General features: G+C 40.5%; 1 protein-coding gene across 6 annotated transcripts in view; it reads left to right on the top strand.

Annotated features, from left to right (window-relative positions):
* Nucleotides 1-22,709, top strand: part of LOC118096077 (calcium-activated potassium channel subunit alpha-1) — a 550,308-nt gene that overhangs the window by 502,711 nt on the left and 24,888 nt on the right. For all 6 annotated transcript variants that reach the window (XM_060275027.1, XM_060275028.1, XM_035137303.2 and 3 more), the window contains 3 exons: nucleotides 15,158-15,271; nucleotides 18,065-18,195; nucleotides 22,401-22,595. In XM_060275027.1, the coding sequence (XP_060131010.1) occupies nucleotides 15,158-15,271; nucleotides 18,065-18,195; nucleotides 22,401-22,595 (440 nt within the window). The remainder of the gene's footprint in view (nucleotides 1-15,157; nucleotides 15,272-18,064; nucleotides 18,196-22,400; nucleotides 22,596-22,709) is intronic.

Genomic DNA, 22,709 nt, shown 5'->3' on the forward strand with positions numbered 1-22,709 from the left:
GAGTTTGAAGGGACATATGCGTTCCATCTATATTGTAAATATGTATGGTGGCCCATTCATATGTGCAAGTATCATTTGATACATCGCTCTCAATCAGTGCTGGCCATGCCTGCATGGTCAACAATTTTTAGGGGAAGGGGTTATCAGTATATGATAAATTTCTTGTTTATCAGATGCTGCAACACTAGTAAACTGATGAAGTATATTGTATGCACTGCAGAATAATGTTGTCAAAAATATAGTGCTTACCACTTTTCCTTTTTTAGTATTCCCTCTTTAAATTTCTTATGTGTCTTTGCTTCTCCTCAAACTTGCTGATTCTTGCCGCAAGGGACCAAATCCAAAACATCACACACACACCTCAATTGAAATAGAAAGTGCATGGTAGCTTCCTTGCCAACCACATGAAGGCAATTATTATACTTAACTGTTTAGGAATTTATATGTATAAATAAGTATAAATTTATATGTATAAATTCCTGAACAGTTAAGTATAACAATTGCCTTTATGTACTGGATTTGCCTCTGAGTCGTAACTCTGAATATTCAGTCCAATAATTTTTATCATCTAATGATTTAAACTGTGATTTTGAATCCTGCATAATAAGAATGATGCATGTCATTAAAAACTGATTCTCAGACAATAAAAACACCTTATGGCTTTGAACAGTTCTGAAGCTGAATGGGAGGAGAAAGAGAGACTGAGCAGTAACATTTTTTCCAAAGGCATTATAAAACAGATTGCACCGTAACAGTTCAGGTGTAGTTCAGCCTTGCAATGTTCAGAGAACGGTTTTCTGAATGACTTCAACTTATGGGAGTTTCTCCTGGGAACTGTATTTTAGCCACATAAGTGATCTTGTCGCGAGGTCCGTTTTCAATTTTTGTAATGGGACCCGTGGCAAGACGGTGTAAAAGTAAATAAATAGAGAAAAATACAAAAATGAGTTTGTGCTTAGACAAACCTATGCCAGCAGTGACTCTAGCACCAGCAATGTAATATTGGCATAATGTAGTTGAGATCCTATGCAGTCCCAGCAGTGAAGTTGACAATAAAATTATACCAGTTTAAACAGATAACACAGCAACCCTGACATCATTTCCACAGCATATCACACACACCCCTCCCAAGAAAGGTGCTGGGAATTGCTCCTTTGTGAGGGGCAAACTACAGTTCCCTATATTCTTTGGTGGGGTGTGTGCTTTAAATGTGCTCTAAAGGTATGGTTTGTGGGCAGTGGAAGGTGTTGTGGTTTTTTAATAGATTATTTGACACCACTACCACAGTTACTGCTAAACTCTTGGCATAAATGCATGTTAGGTGGTGTGCCAAACACAAGTGAATTTGCCATGCCTCTGTTAGCTTACAACACACAATTGAACATTGAGCCGGAGAAAGCCTTGTAAAGCAGTAGCAAGGCAGAGTTAACTTCAGCAGAAGTAGCCGGGGGTTGGGGGGGGGCATAGTGCCGAGATGCCTTTCTTTAAGGCGTAGCTTCTGTAAAAGAAGATAGAGGGGAGAGCTGCTCCCAAAATGGCAGAAGGCAGAATGGGCCAGTTAATGCTAGCTTCCAGATTGGGATCCAAGCACCAGACTCCGGGGGAATCAACCTTCCCCATTTAACTGTGGATTAGTCATTAGCCAGCATTTACGTTAAACCGAGTTTCTGTTAACCAAGAATCTAAAATGGCAGTATGAAGTGAGTTTCATACCCTGTGTGAAGAGAAACACAAATGTTGGAGGGAAGGGAATACACATGCCTGTGGCTGGCTCCTCAGTTAACAGGGTGGCCACATGGTTTCTGCACTGCTTTAGTTGTGTGGAGGAGAAGAGAACCAAGGGTCCTGAAAACAGATGGGCTTGTATGAGAATAGCTGGTTCAGTTAGAGGCACCTTTCTCATCTGCGATCACAGCCTCTCTGCTCCTAATTAAAGTCAAGCCAGCTCTGGCCAAATGAATGAGCCGAAAATGGCTAGAGGAGGGATATAATCTACTGCTAAGCATATGGTGGTATACATTAAGTGCAAACATAAATAATAGTAGCAGAGAAACATATTATGGCTCCTTTGTATTTGTTGTTCTGCATCTCAAAAGGAAAGCAAAACCTTTTAATATGCAGGTGTGTGTGTGTGTGTGTGTGTGTGTGTGTGTGTGTGTGTGTGTGTGTATTAAATATATATATATAACCTGATACTGAGAAATAAAATTTAAACACACACACACACACACACACACACCCTCTCTTTATGAGCATTAATTATATACCAGGCAAGGAAGCAATTGCCTCTGTGTTATGAAATATTAAATCAAAATGCTTCCTGTTTCCCAGATGTCCCAGAGATAAATACAGCAGTATTTTGAAGCCCCTCCCGGAGCTGTTTTGCCTGCAAATTTATAGTTTTGTCTCCGTTTTCCAAAAACCCTGTTTTATGTGAAGTATAGCACTCTTGGTAGTTTTTAAGGAGCAAACTCCTCTGGAGTGCCCTGTGCAGGCAACAATTCTCATGCAGATGGCTCACAAGGGAACTGAAGTCGAGAGGCTCCTTTAAGATGACAAATGGGTTGAAAGTGTTATTGTCTTTGATTGCATGCCTTACATCATCTGTATGTCGGAATAAGAGGGCTATGCTTTATCTTTAGCCATTTTATAAATATTTAAGCCCTTATAGTTGCCTAAAGATATTAAAGCATATTTTTACAGGATTTGGAATATAAATATTATATGTAGTACCAAAGATACCAAAGTGGTTTTAATGAATTCATAATTTTCTGTTCGCTTTTTATTGGAATGTGGTTTATGTTCCAAAAGATCCATTTAAAGAACAGGACACTGCTCAGTTCCCAGACAACATATTAACTGATGGTAAATGTTATTGGAGCTGTTTTAAAATTATGGTAGGAAAGTTATAATAAAAGGAGGACTGGGAATTTCAAGACGTTCTCTCTCAATCTCCTTGTTTTAACAAATGCAGCTAAATCACACAGAGGCATAAACTCTCCATCTAACACTACTAAATACCATGACTTGGAAGTAAGACTGTTGCATCTGATGGAATTTACTTCTAAGTGAATATAGGGATGTGGCTTTGTGCTGTTCAATACAGTGAGACCTCTGAATAAGTCATTCTCGGGGGTGTCGATCTATAACCTGCCTATGTTGAGGCAGACAAGTCGAATTTAGACCTGATTCATCAGCATTATTTTTATACAACTAAAATTGACACACATTTCATTGATGCTGGGCTTTAGCACAGTACCAAATCATATTTTCAGATGTGTAGCTATTGTCACAGCCAGCTGCAAATCTTTTCAGTTTTCAATAAAATGTAGAGAGTTTCCTCTTTAATATTTCACAAAGTTTCACTGGTTCCCAGTGGGAGCCTATTCTGGGTAATGCTTGCTAATTATCAACAACAAAACTAGACCTACAAAGCTGGCAAATTACCTGACCCTTTACATTTTAATGAGACAACAAGGGTTTCACGAAGTGATGTTGTTTCAGTGGTTAATGGTGTCAGCAATGTTGTAATTGTAGGTTGAGGCACATTAGCTGAACAACCCCCAAGTAAGAAGAGGGTTCTCTCGACAGGCCCTTTAGAGAATAGGACTAGGTATTATCATTAAGCCTGTGTCGTTTGCATGCCGCTAATCACTTACTTTATTATCTTGTGTATCCATTGTCTTTCTTTAATTGCTCTTTAAATTAAAATTAAAAATAGTTCCAATGCCCACAGCGGCTGTGAGTATCTTGATTATGAAGATAGCTTCGACAAAATGGAACATATCGATAATATATTACAGGATTATGAGAGAGGTTTGATGTTAGGGCTGATAGCCAGCAGCCTCCTGAGCATAATTCTAGGATATTTCCTTGTTTTGGCACATATTGTTTGTTTAATAAATGGTTATTTATGTGCATTTAGGCAATTACTTTAGGAAAATTCATGAATTTAAAAATACAGTGTTTTCTCTTTGGCTTAAAAGGTTGTGCCTCCAAAGGAATGTTAACTTCAAGATGTTCCCAATGTATAATGGGAGGAACAAAGGGCTAGGATTTTGTTGTATCCATGTTAATATTTTAGTGCACAACTGGCAGTGGTGCTGCACGGCATCCCATCCATGTGACATTCATTTAGTGCACTGTCCAAGTGCCGGTCAATTCTGAATTCTTTTTTAGCTGGCATGGGGAATATCTGGCCCACTGTTAAGTCTGCTAGGCCTCCCCATTTGGCCCACAAGGCCATTTTGGCAAAGCAACATGCATCTGCCCTACACCTGACGTTGCACTGATACCAGGTGTGGGCTGGGGTGCCAAAAGGCTTTACTGGGCCCAATATACTGTATGTAGATTGGGTCTTCTGCTGCATTCGCCAGAGAGGACACATATTTGCCTAACATTTATGTATACTTTACGTGGCATGCAAATCTGTACCCTATTTCTCAGTGGAGCACTCAGAAATAAACCAGGCGTCACACACAAGTAGCAAGAAGTCCAACAGAGAGAATATCAACAGGTGGAGCTTTCCCTAAAATTGTGGTTCCATACTGCAAAAGGCACATATCTCGTGAGGGCACGAGAGCCGTACTCTCTACCCTGAACCATAAAAATAACCCCGTTTCATGCACTGTAAGCAAGTTGTGTTGTTGTAGGTCTGACTATACTACATTCAGTGTGAGACCAGGTGTGACATTTCAGATGGAGGGGATCAAAAGTAATTTACAATTTACTGCAGTTCTGTTCAGATGATAATGATTGGGATGAATTCAAGATTTAAATAAAGCAAGCATGGATACATTTGTTTTGATTATTTATTAATACTTAATAATAACCACTGGGACCCAGGTGGCGCTGTGGTTAAACCACTGAGCCTAGGGCTTACTGATCAGAAGGTCAGCGGTTCGAATCCCTGTGACGGGGTGAGCTCCCGTTGCTTGGTCCCAGCTCCTGCCAACCTAGCAGTTCGAAAGCACGTCAAAATGCAAGTAGATAAATGGGAACCGCTACAGCGGGAAGGTAAACGGCGTTTCCATGTGCTGCTCTGGTTTGCCAGAAGCGGCTTTGTCATGCTGGCCACATGACCTGGAAGCTATACGCCGGCTCCCTCAGCCAATAATGCGAGATGAGCGCGCAACCCCAGAGTCGGTCATGGCTGGACCTAATGGTCAGGGGTCCCTTTACCTTTACCTTAATAATAACCGCAACATCCCTCCCATCTTTGAACAAAAAAAAAAATTGAAATCCCTACTCAGCCATGAAGCTCTTTTGGTGTTCCTGTATGCAGAAGTAAGTAGCATCAACTGCAGTGGTACTTACTCTTGAGTAAGTGTGCCTAGGATTGCAGCCTAAGAGTGTTACTCAAAGCTAGTTCAAGATGCTTCTTCAATGACTTTTAATGGCCAGAATAAGGTATGTTGTTACTGAGCATAGTTGGCTTGTGTTAAATACACCTTTCATCTTTGGGTAATTTTGGAGAGGGCACTTGTGAATTGCAATGTGGCCAGTAAAGGGAATACAAGTCTGAGCTTTGCAATTAGTTAACAAAAAGGCAATGTGGTAGAGAAGGATGCTTTTTATTTTGCAAGAAGTTCATATTATTACTTAGGAGGGAAATGTTGCATTTTTAGTAACAGTAAAACAAATTACAGGTAGGTAGCCATCTTGGTCTGCCATCGAAACAAAATAAAAACAAAATAGAAAAATTCCTTCCAGTTGCACCTTAGAGACCAACCAAGTTGTCATTGGTATGAGCTTACGTGTGCATGCACACTCCCTCAGATACACTGGAAGGATTTTTTCTATTAAAACAAATTGATTTATTCCCATCATCTGTGGACACAGTAAATCAACTGTGAAGCATATTTCGGTTTAAAGAGACACTTAAATTTCACCAAGTGGCTTCAGTTTACATTTACTTTTGCAATAGCAATCAGGGTGGAGAAACCTCCAACAAAATTTTACTGTTTCTGGCTTGCCTTAAAAATTTCTCCCGAGGATGACTCCAAATTCACTTCAAAATTCATTTTAGGTGATATTGAAATCAAATGACAGTCTAGGGATGTTCAGAACCCTCCTGGGAAATTTCACTAGGCAAAGATAAACTCTTGTATCTTCCTTGAAAATTTCTTAGATGATCTCCTTAATCAGCTGTGACCTTCATCTTAGATGGAATTCCAGAGCTGTTTTAGCTGACTGATTCTAGTTCCACTGAAAATTCCAATGGTTTGTTCCATTTTATTCAATGGAAGACAACTGTGTCTTTTGCATATAGCTCACATCTCGCAGGCCTGAGCTTCCACAGCACACCTTTGCTTACTCTGAAAGTGACTGAGGCTGGTAGCTCCCCCCAAATTGCCTCTTACCATGAAAAAAATTGCCCGTATGCTTACTTATAATGGGTAAAAAATATATTTCAAAGACCTTAAACTACAATTTAGATTATTGTGATGGGTGATTAGCTTTGAGTCATTCTTTTGTCTTTTAAATCCCTTATTGGTATGCTGCATTTTATGGTTATCAAAGGTGCACAAGTTGTAGTTATTAGAGAGAATACAGAAAATTCGTTGTGTGTGTGTGTGTGTGTGTGTGTGTGTGTTATCCAAGAATCTTAAGACATACTCAGAATCACAGGGTCCAACCCCCTGCAATGGAGGAATCTCAACTAAAGTATCCATGGCAGATGGCCATCCAACCTCTGCTTAAAAACCTCAAAGGACAGTATACCACCTTCCAACAGAGTCCGTTCCACTGTCGAACAGCTCTTACAGTCATGCTAGGAATGTTATCAGGAAGAACTGCAAGACATGCTTTTTAGCATTACTTTCTGAGCCTAGGGCTTGCTGATCAGAAGGACAGCAGTTCAAATCCCTGCAACAGGGTGAGCTCCCGTTGCTCGGTCCCAGCTCCTGCCAACCTAGCAGTTCGAAAGCACGTCAAAATGCAAGTAGATAAATAGGAACCGCTACAGCAGGAAGGTAAACGGCATTTCCGTGTGCTGCTCTGGTTCGCCAGAAGTGGCTTTGTCATGCTGGCCACATGACCTGGAAGCTATATGCCGGCTCCCTCGGCCAATAATGCGAGATGAGCGCGCAACCCCAGAGTCGGTCACGACTGGACCTAATGGTCAGGGGTCCCTTTACCTTTACCTTTACTCCATGTCCAGCTGCAGCTCTCTGATCCTTCACTGCCATTCTTGCTGCATGGAGATATTCTGGATGCTTGCTTCACAAGATTTATATACCACTTGATTGCAATAAAACCTCAAAGTGGTTTTCAACAAGAATGAAACTATTAGTAAAAAGCATTTGATAACATCTGTTTGAAATGTGTGGGGGGGGCGATATTTAAAATGGTAAGCTGAAAACCATATTAAAATGCTTGTCAACATTCTACAGGTCTGGATAGGCTTGCCTAAACAAACATGCTTTTAGCATGCACCGAAAAGAGTATATTGAAGGTGGCTGCCTGATTTCAACAGGCAGGGAGTTCCAAAGAGCCTGGCCTCCCTCCACTAAGTCTGCAATGTTGCCATAGGAACATGGGGAGCTGCCTTATACCATGGGTCTATTGACAAGCAACGGTTCTCCAGGATTTCAGACTGGGATCTCTCCCTGCCTTACCTGGAGATGTTAGGGATTGAGCTGGACCTGCTTTGTTCAAAGCAGGTGCCTTACCACTGAGCTATAGCCCTTCTCCACAGCCCAGGGTACAGTGTCCCGTCCCCCGCCCATTACACCGACTATGCACAAGCGAGCCTTTCCTTCTGGTAGGCTTTGTCATCTTAACAGCATAACTGGAAAAGCACTGCCAACTACAGATCTACAGAGATAATATGTGTATGGAAGAAAGAGGCTTCCATTGTTTGGTGCTAAATTGATGATTAGCCATCCCATATAACAGTGGTCTTCAACCCCCGGGCCACGGACCGGTAGCGGTCTGTGGATCAATTGGTACCGGGCCGCCTAAGGATCATTAAATACAATTAAATTAAAATTATTAAATCAAAACAATCTAAATAAAATATAAACAATAAACGCCCCCCCCCCTCAGCGGGCCACAGTAAAATTATCAGACATTGACTGGTCCGCGGTGATAAAAAGGTTGGGGAGCACTGCTATGTAGCATAAAACTCTTGTTCAATAATAACAGTCATTATTATCCATCAGTCTGTACCTATTATCAGGTAACATAAATCCATACTCCCTGTAATACGTTATTGTAAAAGGTATTTATTTTAATGGAAGGCAGTGGCGTAATAGGTATTTCAGCGAGGGGCAGTGTAGCATAGTGTTTCTGATGTGTGTGTTTTCACTGTAAAGGAGACTTGAACATGGCCTCGTTTCTGCACAATCTGAACATTCTCTTGCAGACTGTAAAAGATTTTATTAGGTCTTTTCATTCCAATTATTATTACTTATTTATTCTTAAATTTAAATACAGCACATAAAAAGTTTTTTTTTAAAAAAAGTGAAGAAGGAAAAAGAAACAAAAGTGTAAAATTAACAATTGCAATTTTTAACCTACTGTATTTTGTGTAAATGAGTTCCAAAATTAATTCTATTTGTCCATGCAAAGTTTATGTCTATAAGCAATCTGTTCATCGGTTGGCATGTGTAGTCAGGTCTTCAATCCATTGAATAAATGGAGCTGCACGTTTATCTTCCCAATGCATCAATATCAGTCATTTGGCCATAGTAACATGGAGGATCCGTTTTTGTTGCCCAGTTGTCAAATTCCATATAGTAGGTATGTAGTTCAAAAGAATATTATCCTCTTGAATTCCAATTTCCAATTATGAAGAAGTAATTTTGTTTATTTATTTACCACACAGCACCTGGTTAATGTTTCACTTCCTTGTGGTCACTGTGAAGGCATATAACTTTAGGTACTTGCATTGACCAAAGGAAAAACTGGTATGCAGCATGCAAGGTTCAGCCTGTGTCTGCATGCTTTCTCTCAGGGCTGGACCAAGGTCCTACTGGATTGGTCTGCACACTAGTTTTTTTTTCTGGTTTTTTTTTTTAAAGAGAAGCTTATCTCTCCAGTATGTTTGCTTCCCCATAAAACCAAAAGCAAAGCATCTTTTGTATTCTGGTTACTCGTACTCTGAGAAATCGGCTCATTCTTTCGTTGTCTTCTTTGTCCTCTGTGTATCTACAAATACTTCTTGCCCGTCACACAAGTTTAGGGCCCAAACAAATGTGATGTTAAATACACAAACGCCTTTTCAACACGCCTGTTTTCCGCATTGTAATAAGAGCAGATGCAAGAATGATTTGTGGAAGAAAGCAGGATCGGGACCGCGGGGAGAGCAATAATCCTTTCCCCTCCCCATGGCATTCTTGTTGAAAGCGATGCCCACCCCCCACCCTCACTGAAGCTGTTCTTGGCCTCAGAGCTATTGGATTAATAGCAGCTTTGAGGGTGGACAATTTCATAGCTCTAAAACCACATTTCATTCCAATACAGGCTGTCTGCAGTCTCCTTACAGCAGCATTGACTGGCCACTGTAGCTAAGTAGTGAGTAAGGAGAGGGCTTATCAGCACCCCAATACACCCCCTCCCTCTGTTGCCACTTAACATCACAGCAGCTCCCTCTTCCTGCTTCACTTAATGCTCAGCAATGGGCTACTTAACAGCATTTGGAATGTCATATTCCAAATATATGTCATATTCGAAATATATAGGCAGCCGCAATATACATATTGTACAAATGGTTTGCTTATTATACCAATTTTGCTCCGAGTTTTGTGTGGGGAAAGCATACTTTTTTGGAGTCTTTATGAACAAGTGCAAGGAATAGGCACACAGGTCGATGAATCACAAGGCTTCTGCAGGCCATTGAACATTTGATTTGCTCCAGGAAGGGTCTGAAAGGGGCAACTGGATAATATTGGTCCAGGCTATTTTGGGCTGGAAATCCCTACCAGCCGTTGACAGAAAATGACCAGATGGGGCATTTTTTTAGTTTCGTCTGCCCCTTTGGCTTGCCCCACTCCCTGGTCCTTTGTATTTGGTGCTCGGAAGATTTGCTGAGCACTGGAAAAATGTGTCCCACCATTTGATCACGACACAGAACCCAGAAAGAGGCTCCAGTAGCAGACACCATCCCAGAAAAGAGCCCCCCATTGCAAGGTGGCGAGGTGAGAGTGCAGCGTGCAGACCTTTTCTCCATGGATACCTTGCCTGGCACAATGGTGTGCTTTGCACTGGTTTTAATTGTGCCTCATTGCAGTTTTATTCCTGTACACATCTGTGGGCCCTACCAAACACACGAAGCTGGTCAAAAACAAGAGAGGGGAGACAGTAGCGCCAGAAAATGTGATGAATGTTAAGGTCCATAAAAATGCCGTTTAAGCACATTTTAAGGCTCCATTTGCCTTACCCTGTACACCTGACATTTTCATACTAGTTAAAAAGTAATTGTACTCGGAGACCTGGAATTTCCGTTAACATCGTCTGCTAAAGCAATTGTTGAAATACGTATTGCAGAAGCGGGGAGGGAAGACTGCTGTGGTTATTACTGCTGCAGCTCAGGGGAGCTATTCAGATGCCTCATTTATTGGAGCTTAATAGATTAAAAGTCCAAATTGAGTCTCATGAAATAAGCCTAATCAAATTCTAATCTGCATAATTTCCCCATAAGTGGCAATGGGAATTTATATATATATATATATAATTTATGTTTGAGCAGTTGCCAGTCATGTGTTAAACAGCATTGTTGTGTTTACTTAACAAAATATGTTTTGTTCTTTGTTTGCACTGGTGTTATTATTTTTGCTTTGCTTTTCTCTCACTTAAAAAGCCAGGTGCCTACAGAAGTCTTCCCTAAGTTTCATTTTAAATTCCCTTTCAGAAACAGTGTGCTTCCGTTTTACAACTCATTGACTTAGCAAATATAAGGATTAATGCAGTTTAATTAATTTGAATAGGTGAGCACAGGTCACAATTCCTTAATACCAAGACTAAATTTAACACTAGTTTGTACCAGAAAGCAAATAGAGTTTGGATAAGAATTTCAAAATCGTGATAATTACACTCAAATCTTGTTAAATGGTGCATTCATGCCAAGAGGAACATACCCACAAATCAGTATTCAAGTCTACTGCTTGTTGCATTTGCCCAGGTGAATGATGCGTATGTGACTTTCCCACCCAAGAAATTTCTTGCTGAAATTTCTTACCTCTGAAAATCCCTTGGATGTTTGACCAAAGCAGGAACCACCAATTTTATCCTGAAATTTCACTGTAATCCTATTTCAATGACAACACTTTTTTTTTTAATGGAAGAACAACTAGATGTGATATGTTAGGATTTCCTACTGTTCTAAAAAGTTTAAGAGCAGTCCTGCATCCTTCCATCCCTTCATTTTCCTTATACAAATCCCTTTACCTGCTATTTGTCTTGTAGGAGAAACATACAAGGACCATAACATTGTTGAATCTACCCCCCTCCACCCCAGAAATAACGGGTGTTTTTTTGTGGGGGGGGGGGCGTATATGGAAAGTGGGAGGGAAATTAAACACCTGCTCCTTAAACACTGTAGTTCAGATTAGATTGGAAGCCCTCATAGCAATAATTAAACTTTTAAAAAGAAGCAAGGCTATTAAACTGTTTAACATTTAGCCACACACAATCGCTGTGTCAAACGTGAAATAGCTCCGAAGGACACATTTTGTGGGGCAAATATATGAAAACCACGGAGAAACATGCATGCCCATCTGTGTATATACAGGTGTGTCTTTGCATAGCACTGTGCCCAAAAAAATTGGCGTTCCCCTTAACGTTTCAGAAGTCTTTAATCTGAACGTATCTGCTAACTGGATTTCCCCACTCCTTCCATTACACATTGGGTATATATGTAAGGGTGTCAGCTAAAATATAGCTATTAGCCCCAACTGTCTGGTTAACTTTAGTTTGGGAAGCGGCAATTTCCACACTGGCTAAATACACGACTTGCTTTTGTCTCTCCTCGGAAATACTGTTGTCTAGTGTGCAGAGTTTAATAGCTAAGGAGCACTCTGCCCTGGGGTCTGTTCCCCTTGGTGGTGGGTTAAGTGTTTCCCTGTTTGTAACCTCTGAAATTGGCTTGTAAAACTTAGTTTTCCTGCTCTCTTGATGATAGGTGTATGATGTCGGAGTGAACCCTTCCTAAAAGTGTGTTCAGAGGGGTGCCCATACAGGTAGCAGAAGCCGAAGAGCAGAGGGCCCCCGAGGTCAAGCGAGGCAAAAACAAGATTCCTTTCGAGCACAACTGCCCTTTCATTGAAGGGAAATAATATATTCCTTTAAGACTACAAGACATAATTGTATGTTTTGTTTTTTGTTTTCATAAGCAGCCTTAGTTTAGTGTGTTGTGTAACTGGGATTAAGAGAGAATAATGAAAATGTGCTTTAATATTAAGGGGTTAGATCCAATCAGCCTTTTTTGCTTGCGTCTGCGGAAGTCACTGCTTACGTCTCTTGCTCTGCAGCTTCTGATCACACCAGGACTGGCTTTTTAGAGGCTGCAGCCGGAAGGGGGCAGGAATCCCCATATCCTGACTAGAACATAAGACTTAGGGTCCAAGCCAAAATCCTCGATACTATTTAAATATAATAAATATGGCGACTCCTTCCAACACGGGGTGTTAGCTATCAAACTGCAAGATGTCTCACGCTGCCTTCAGTAGCTCAAATAAGCTTTTGGCACAATTAAAGTTTAAATTGAATAAATAGATATAAATTTAATGTAATTATCCCCCCCCCTAGCAACCTACCAATTAAAGCTGCCCTTTTCTCAGGCCCAGGTCATGTAATTTCCATAACATGATGATGTTTTTGAAGATGATGGTGGTGCTGAAGAAGGAAAAAAGTTTATTTAATGGTCCACTCCCCGGCCATTTTCAAGTGGTTAGCAGAGGAAGGGCTTGGAGTGTGAGAATGACTGTTCTAGACAATAAACTAAAGTAACTGCTAGCATTGTAGCTCCTAATTAATGTGGGGTTATTTTATGAACCAAAGGAAAATCAACAATAACAGTCACCCCTCTTCAGTTTTATGGGCCCTAATATTTAAGCTTGGATGACTGAAAACATGAGAAGGCGAATGAAAATGGATCTTCTGAGTAAAGCGTGTCATTTCTGAATGAAGGAGGGCTCTGTGAAGTAGAAGAGAATCTCTTCACATCCCCAAACAGCACTTACATCTCATGACTTAGCCTGTTTCTGGTGCTGTAATGAAATACTGCTTTCCTAATACCCTGCGACCTGAATTCCTTCCTGCTTTGTGGGTGCTATTCCTTGACATACAAATCTGTATTTTCTCAAGTCAGCATTTGATGATGGATGTCAAAATACAGGCCATGTATTATGCATATATAGCATTACCGATTTAAGGTGTTTACTTGTCAAGTTGAAGAAATTCAAAAACTTCACATCCACTGAATTCGCACAGCTGTCACTTGCAGTTTTTCATACTTTCAAATGAAAGTTGTGATAAAACAGTTTATGTTTCCTTCATTTTTTTTTTTAAAAAGGAAGAAAATAGGCAGCATCTAAAATTTATGCTTTGGGCTGGCTAGAAAAGACTGCAAAGAGGATGTTCCTGGAGGTTGGGAGGAGGACCCTGCTGCCTACTTCTCTTCTCCCTGCCAGCTCTCTAAGAGAATGGAAATAGTAACACTTAACATTTAGATGTATATAAGCAAATAATTTTCCCTGGCAACCCTGGGGTGGACTTGTTTCATTCCTGTTGCTCTAAAGGCGCATTTATTTTATTGAAATATGAAAATGGCACCCCCAGGCTGGCAAACCAGGCAGCCTTTATTAATTTATTTTGGTGAGGAAATGCCAACCAGCCCTTTAATTCCATGCATTGAGTGCTCTGTTTCTGAGTGAAAAGATTACTCATAAATGTTTTTAAATAAATAAATACATTTGTATACAGTTGTGTAGAACTAGCTTTCATTCAGGGAGGAAATGCAAGCCATTTAATACTTTCTTCTTCTGTGCATTTGCTTTGTGTATACAATTTGAAATTATAAAGCTGCTGACAGTCTCACAGAAATGTCATAGGCATTTCAAACAAACACTGGAGAGGGGATAGTGTGTGTGTGAGGGGGGTGAGGCTAAAAGCTGGCATGCTGCCGTGAGTAGGAAGAGTCCGTGTATTTATATTGCAGCCATATTCCACTTAGAGAAGAATGCAAAGGACTACCAGTTCCACTTTGGGAAAGCTCTGAATAATGCAGCCAACTATAGCCTGGTTTTCTCCTGTTTCCAAAAACTCTTTCCAAACACGGCTGGTCAGATACACCTAATAGAGCACAAAAGGTCGAAGCGTTTCACTTCTTGGCCTTGGCTGCTGACATATACCGTAGATTTCCTCCCTGGAGCAGCATACAGATGGTCAGGGGGTGGAGCCTTGTAGAGCACATAAGGACAGCAGCACAGTCCTGTTCCTTGTTTTAATTACCTTTTAAACCGATTAACTATTCTGTCGTATGATAAGGTCTGTAATATAGCATGGCATGGAAGGCATAGGTCAGTACAGAAATTTCAGTCCACTAATCCGAAATAAAAAAAATCCAAGCTCGGTTGATGGTCTGCAGGTGCCATTATTATGTCTGATGTTAATTAGGTCCTGCCGATGCCGCAACTCAACTAGGTACCCCTTACTTACCATTTTGAGCTTCTTGGAGCAATCAGAACCAGCGTGATTCTGATTTTTTCTTATTGATAAGGAATACATTGGGGCGCAGGGGGGGGGATCCAACTAAGATTGTCCTCAGTATCATTTGATGTTCTTGCTCTGATTTTGAAAATATATTTATCCACATTCTGTAAATAAAAACAATTCTTTTGATACTGTACTATACTACACTGAACTGAACTGAACTGCTTGATTGTTTCTTGGATTGTCCTTGAGATTCCTGCCACACCAGTGCCACACCCTCTGAGAACCACTGGCCTGAGATCTGGACAGGCACATGTAGAGACAGGCAATCCTTCAGATAACCTAGTCCCATGCCAAAGAAGGGTTTTGAAAGCAAAGTAAATAAAATAAAGGTGGTTTTTTTTTTTAAATGCCCAGGAGCAGACCAGGAACCATTGAAAGCTGTTAGATAAGTGGTATCCCAGTGTAACACCTAAATTTTGGCATGATGTTTTCTCCGCAGGGTTTTCACCACCAGGAATGGACAGATCATCACCAGACAACAGCCCGGTGCATGGCCTCCTACGTCAGCACTCCATCACGACAGGAATTGATATCCCTATTATAACAGAATTAGGTAAGAGAAATTGGAGGTGATCTGTCCTTGTTTGCTCATTTCTTTACCCTTCTTCTCTCCCTCTTTGCCAGCCTAAGGAAATGAACACAGGTCATACATAACACCGTTCATTTAACGTACTGATGTTTATAATTATTCTTGTGAAGGAAGGGAGGGCGGGGGGGGGGGGGGCAATGATTAAGCAAGCTCGCTCACTGAAGCCTGAACATAATTTTACTTCTTCCCTTATTTGGTGACAGATCTTCAGAATCTGTTCTATAAAACAAAGCTTGGATGCACCACCAGAGGGGGAACAGAAATCAGTGCTAAGAGTGGGGCTGATCCCTACATTCAGACAGACGCATCATGGGTGGGCAACCTGGGAAGGTTCACAGGCTACTGCCCACCATTACACTCTGTTGTTTGCCCCTTGCCTTTCAACGAAACCACCTCAACACTCCCCCCCCCCTTTGCGGGTGGTTGTGGTAGTAAGACCCATTGCATTGAGTAGAGTGCAATTATCCCACAGTTTACACTTGCCCGCTGGATTACAGCACCCCTGTGGGCAGATGCAGGATTGCACATATGTTTATTAGGACTGATGTGCCAGAGTAGGTGTGGCTCTTTAGTTGCAGAGAAAATGCAACCATTTGTCCCGTGTACTACCTGCATCATAACCAAAAATAAATATTTGCTTGTTCATTCCTCTGCTCTTATGCTGACAAATTAATAACTAATTTGTTCCCTAATGGCATTGGGAGTGTTATCATGGAGAATGTGGCGGCCGTTTGCTTGTTTCCCATTTCTGCTGTGGCATTAGACTAGTGAGTGTTGTCAAGCAGTGTGAAGCGTTAAAGCCATTCTGTTTCTCATAGTAAAGGCAAGCTTGATTTGTAGTCCTTTTGTCCTGTTCACTTTCTTTCCATTTAGTTTTAGACCTTACCTGTCTTATCCCTTACTTTATTCTCTTTCTGTGCCTTCTTTCCCCTTCCACCCCAATCCCCTCCTAAACACTTTACTTATTAGCTAAGCCTGGCAAACTTCTGCCTTTGGTTTCAATCAGTCAGGAAAAAAACAGTGGAACTCACATTCTAATGATAACTGAACTGGGTAAGAAGTGCCTTTTTCCTTCACATCAACTGCCTTTTGTTTTATTGTTGTTCCTACTGTCATCAGCTTTCTCTTTTATTTATCTGGCTGTATCAGAGGGGGCTACCCTCAGAGCACCGCTTTGAATGTGTTTTATTTGTGATTCCAGTTGAAATCGACTGTCTTGTTCTGGCTTTTCTTAATGATTCCCCCCCCTCCATACGCAGCATCAGTAAATCTTTGATCACACTCATCTGACCTGCCGGCTGCTCCCATAGTATCTTCACACCAATTCATTTTTCTTTGGTCTAGACATTTTCACGCTCTCTCTCTTGCTTTGCTTTCCTTTAAAAAAAAAAATCTAGCCACCTGTCAATTTGACTGACATGTCTTAACAGCTCTCAGAGGAGTCAAAGAAGAAATAAAAGACATTTTAGGTGGGGGAGAAAGAAACTCCAGCATCAGCTCTTCCCTTAAGCTGTTGGTTTGTTTTGGGGGCCCACTTTCCACACAAAAGTTAAGGGTTCTGATGTCCTGAAACCAGCTAAGCTTCTAAACAGGCTTCTTTGGGAAAGTGAAATTTTGATTAGCACTTCCTGTGGCAAAGTCCTGCACTCTTAAACCAATCCTACCTCTAGTTCCATCTTAGCTCAGAGACATTTCATACTAATCCTAGCAGGAGAATGTAGGCCAGGATGATAAAGGTACTGAGGCTTAGCCTTGCAACGTTCACATTAGATTTTGCTGCGATTTGGAAATTGTCACCATGTAAAAGGTGGGAAAGCTTTTGTGTCAGGTATTAGCCTTGTGTGAGTTATTAGTCTTTCAAGTCTGCCAGTAGGAAGTGGTATATACAGTGCTGCTGAAGATTGTGCCTTGGTTTAATTTTATATTTTTTAATATAAAATAATTTTATATTTTTAATATAAAATAATTATATATTTTTAATATAAAATAATTTTATGTTTTTAATATAAAATAATTTTATAATTTTATATATATTTTATAAATGGAGAATGTCAATTCCCAACTGCAGCCTCACGTTCATCCTTTTAGTGTGGACAAGGCTCACATGTTGTGGCCAAAATTTGCCTGGGATAAGGGAGTACTCATAATAAGGCATGTAAAACACATTGTAGTGTTTCTTCTGTAAAATATTTATGCTGTATGTAGAGCAGAAATGCAGCCAAGCAGGAACTCCCAGCCATTAGGACCAGAGGATATGGGTCCAGGACACTGTCTCCATTCCTTTCTGACCAAAACAAAAACAAAAAACAGTTTAATTTCAGGTGAAATTCCTCAAATGTGCCACACCAGGTCTATTATAGGAAGCCATCTGGGTCTTTACTTGTGTTTGAGCTGAAACAGTATTTTGTGCGATCTCTATTGTGTAATGTAAAGCTGGAGTTGTTCCCTCCTACTGACAAGGCAATCTTGGCTGTGCTTCTGATGATACCAAGAAACTCCTCATATGAGAAATTTATTTCACCTTTTGGGACATTCACATTTCATAACGATCAGCTGGTGTTTGTTTATTTGTTTCCTCTCCCAACACTCATTTCAAACACCCATTTAAACTCCATTCTCACCAACCTGCCTATGTTTCTGGACACACACACACACACACACACACACACACACACACCTCTTCTCTCCCCCCCCCCCCCATGTAGCATGACAGGGTCATCTGCTGGTTTATTTATTTGTTAATCATTATCTTTTTAGTGAATGATTCAAATGTTCAGTTTCTGGACCAAGACGATGACGACGACCCTGATACAGAACTGTATCTCACGCAACCTTTTGCGTGTGGAACTGCATTCGCAGTCAGCGTGCTGGATTCTCTCATGAGCGCAGTAAGTATCCAGTGTTTTCTATTTCCACATTACACAGATGGTTGAAACCTGCCATTTCAACCACAGCTCTGCTGGAAAACAGACCACTCCTTTTACTTGACCCATATTTGTATGTCTCACTCTGCCTGTACATCCTTAACTTTTTGATCAGCGCTGGTAGTGCAGTCAGAAACCAGTGGATCATAGGTTGTAGAGAACACACAGCACACCTCTCAGCGTCTCATGTGCCTTAAGAACTACAGTGGGGACAAACAAGCAAGGTGGTCTGAGAATAGGTTGCTCAAGTGCCCTTGTGACATTAAGCTAAGCCTCTGTCCTTCAGCCTACAACTAGTTGCATGGTTGAAAACACCCACTCCATGCTGTGTAATTCAAATGTTGTCTCAGCTCACGTGTGCTGCCTACATCCAGGATGGAGAATAAATGTTGCATGCACAACAGGCCTGGAATTGCTACTGCTGCTGTAGGAACAGATGGCTGCAAGGAGTGGTAAGACACAGGGACTCATTCTGTATGATTTTGGACTTCCCCCACCCCTTTAAAGAATCCTGTCCAAAATGCAAGGATGTTCCCATATGGCTACAGATAAAGTCACCTAAAACGAATGCAGGAAAGAAGCAGGTAACTGAGGAAGGAGGCAGTGGATAATTTTGGGGGTCTCAAGAGAAGGACAATATGCAGAACCCAGCCATCTAGCCAAGGAGTTGTGCAGGATATAGCCAAGTACGGGCCTCACAAGAAACACAGCTGAGGAAGTAAGCAGTTCCCTAATGAGGTAAGTTATCATATTTAAGAGTAAAGCTATCCTTTCATTCACAGTCCTTGAAGTAGCAGATGTTTAGATTTTGCAATATGTGGCTTTACTGTGCAATGAGCACCTTTTTTGACCAAATTACGCCACAAAAATGAGGGTGCGCATTAGATTTGATGGTGCATTTACATTCAGCAGCAAATGCTTTTTTGGTTTCAAGGTTTTGAAAATCGAGGTGCGCATTAGATTCGTGTAAATACAGTATTTTACTTTAGTCAATTAGTCAAAAACAAGGCAATCCATCTAATAAATTTTTCTTTTTTTTTATGTTGGTTGACAGCCACAATTATTATTTTTGTAAACCGCTTAAAGGTTTCCTTACAATCAAGTGGTATGCAATTTTTGTTAAATAAAATAAAACACAAGTATTACACTTTCCTGCTGTTCAGAAATATTATCAAGTGATAAACTACTCTCTTGGTTTATCTTATGATTAAATCATGCAATACCGTACGAATCTGTGAGGTAGATTTATCAGATAAATACATTAGATTATTTCTGCTCTGTTTAGGGTTCACTCCCTGTAACATCACTAGCTTTAAGATAATGACTTCAATTCAGCATTTGGAGATCCATTATATTTTAAATAAACTATACAAAAAAGATGCATTTCTGTAATACTTACAAAAAAAACAAAAACACCAAATACTCCAGCACTGGAGTTTATCTTTAAGCTATGCAAACTTGCAAATATTTTAAATGTGGTAGCCTTGACACAGAAAATGATAGTTTTAGAATAATTATAAATGAAAGGCAAAATGCTATTATAATGTATTAAAGAGCTCTGTTAATTTTCAGTTAAATTTTCTGTAAGAGACCAATTAGTTTAAGAAGCATGACAGCATTAATGATGAACCATAAGATCTTGTGATTATTTTACTTTAAAAGAGGGGGGGGGGTTACAAAGCAGGCCCCAAATAGTTGTGCTCTTTCAAAAGAGTTTTGATGGAATGCAGAAAAAAGGGCTAGGTGGCACTGCAAGCTCAAATATAGAGAGACCTGCCTTTTGCCCAAGTAATAGTAAGCCTGGGTTGTGCTTACCTTTGTCCCTCATGCTAGAACAATTGCAGATAGACTCACGTGATTGTCTAGTTAGCAACTGTGGCTGCTAATTAAAAGGTCTTTACCCTTGATTGCGACACAGTCAACAGCAGGATTTTGGCCTAAACGGATTGTGCTAAATTTCATCACCTTTCTAAATGCATTCAGATTTTTTTGCTACTGCGAGTAGCAGATTCAGATTGCATCACCTCTTTCATGATTGATCAGCAAATAGTTTTGTAGTTAATTTTTCCATATGGCCTTGGGTTTCATGTCCAAAGACCTTACTACATAGTAAAAGGTTATGTAGAATGTTCTGAATCTTTTGGAGTTTGAAGCTGCCACAAGCTTTTCCTCCATTATTTTAGTAGTAGTGGTAGTAATCTAAGAGCTAAAGATTAGCTCCTACACCCTCAAAGAAAAAAACAGGGTTACCAAACATTGAAATTCATTCCATGCAATTCCAGGAATTTCAACAGATGAAACTTTTCCTACCCTGGTTTTATTAAGTTGTGTACTTCTACGAAATGTGAAATATGCAGGAGCCAAGGCCACAGTAAGATAAGTAGCAGGCGTAGCTCTCTGGGTATTAAAATTCTCAACCTGGTTCTGGAAATAACGTATTTCCAGAACAGCGTGAGGTCTCTGTGATGCTAACTCTAATCCCTTCCTGTTGAAACTCAAACCAGCAACCATCTTCTTATCCGAAAGCAGCAGTCCTGCTGTCCAAAGTGCGACCAGAGGCCAAGAGGGGCGGGGCTTCTGCACTTTTTACAGCAGGGTAGAAGAGGGGTATAGAACTCCCTATTCTACACGGCCATTAAAAGGTGCAGGCGCCCCGCCCCCTGTTGAATCTGCTTTCCCTAGCAACCACAGAAAGTGCTGAAACAAAAGCCAATAGGACTGTAACAACAATATATTGATAATCCGGAGTTCGCAATCAAGTAGATAAAATATCACAATTGCAAAATAAGCATTTCAGCAAGGCTTTTAAAAAAACCCAAAACTATATATCACAAAAATAATTATTATTTCACTGATGAATGCTCTAACAGACGTGGTTCTAAATAAGGTCCTGTTTCAAAGATCTTCCTCAGATGGTAACACCTCAAACATTTTTGTTTCAATGCCTTGATTGCAGTTTTTGTAACTGGGAGGATTCAGAAATGTTTATATCTCTAAATACGTTATTTGAATCTAAAAGGATGGTATTATCCAAGCTAGTGTAGTAGAGCTGTTAACAAAAATGTGCCTGCTAAGCACAATTGGATGATTCTTCCCATATGAATAATTTGAGGGGGTGCTAAGGCACCATTGATTTGCTTACTTCTGAGCAGACATGTATAGGATTGTGCTGTAGAAGTTTTTCCTGGGTTGCCATCCAATTTTTCCTGAAGCAAAATTTGAAGCAGTTGCCGCATACGTGACCAATACAGCAGTCCTTGTTGGGATTAGAGATAATCCTCTTTAAAAATAAAATAAAATAAAATAAAATAAAATACTGTCCTCCACCAGCCATAGATTGCAATTACTTAAGGAAGCCTCTTGCAACCAACCCGTCATGTGCACTTTTAAATTAACTTCCTTCCGCTGGCGTCTAATTAATATTTAAAATGCCCATTGTTTTGCCTGAGAGACCAGAGCAGCTACTGATGCTGGCAAAATGTCACTGTGGAAAAAATCTTCCCTAATAAACTACACTTACCCCATACCCTAGAGTTTTTTAAAAGGACCAGCAGGACCCTAAACTCATCATACATTTATCTGGAATGAACTCAAAATGTTTAATTGATACATGCTTGTGTCTGAACACTGTCAAGTCTCGTAATAAGATGTTTAGTACAATACAGTGGGAAGACAGCTCGAGTCCAGCAACAGTAATAAGTAATGACACCCGAAGCACAGAGGCGGCTCCCCAATGGATTGGTGACAAGTATAAAAAGGCAATCTAGTCTGTGTAAGCTTTAAATGTGGTCTGGATTTTTACAATTACATGTCCTAAAGGCTGTTATTAGACATGAAGGCAATGAGAAGGAAGGCAGTCATTGCTTCACCACCTACACCAATTATAGGAAACATAAATGATTTACATTTTTGTTCTTTAATAAAAATCAGTCCTGAGTTGGATTTTTTATTTAAAAAAAAATAAGGGGGGGGGAATCGAGCAGAAGCCTAATGGGACAGAAGAAAATAGAGTAATTGGGGGCTGCTGTCTTTTCACTTCCGATGAGAAATTATTTGAAGAGACAAGCCAAGAACTTTAAACAGCAGAAATCCAGAAAAGTTGTAATTTGGATGTCTTCAGTTGTGACTTTAATGGTGTTTGCTTGAAGAGCTTTCTTTTATCTCTGCAGACATACTTCAATGACAATATTCTCACGCTGATACGTACACTGGTAACAGGAGGAGCCACGCCAGAGCTGGAGTCGCTGATTGCGGAGGAAAATGCGCTGAGAGGCGGCTACAGCACACCCCAGACTCTTGCAAACAGGGACAGGTGCCGGGTGGCTCAGCTGGCATTGCTAGATGGGCCTTTTGCAGACCTCGGGGTAAGACCAGGACAGCAAAAGGAAAGTCAGGGAGCTGTTCTGTAGCTGCCTTTGTCTTGTCCTCAACAGAGATGTGTTACCTTTCTTTGAGTATCTCACTCGGAGCTGTTGAAT

The sequence above is a fragment of the Zootoca vivipara genome, chromosome 5, assembly GCF_963506605.1.
Source record: "Zootoca vivipara chromosome 5, rZooViv1.1, whole genome shotgun sequence".
Lineage (NCBI taxonomy): Eukaryota > Metazoa > Chordata > Lepidosauria > Squamata > Lacertidae > Zootoca > Zootoca vivipara.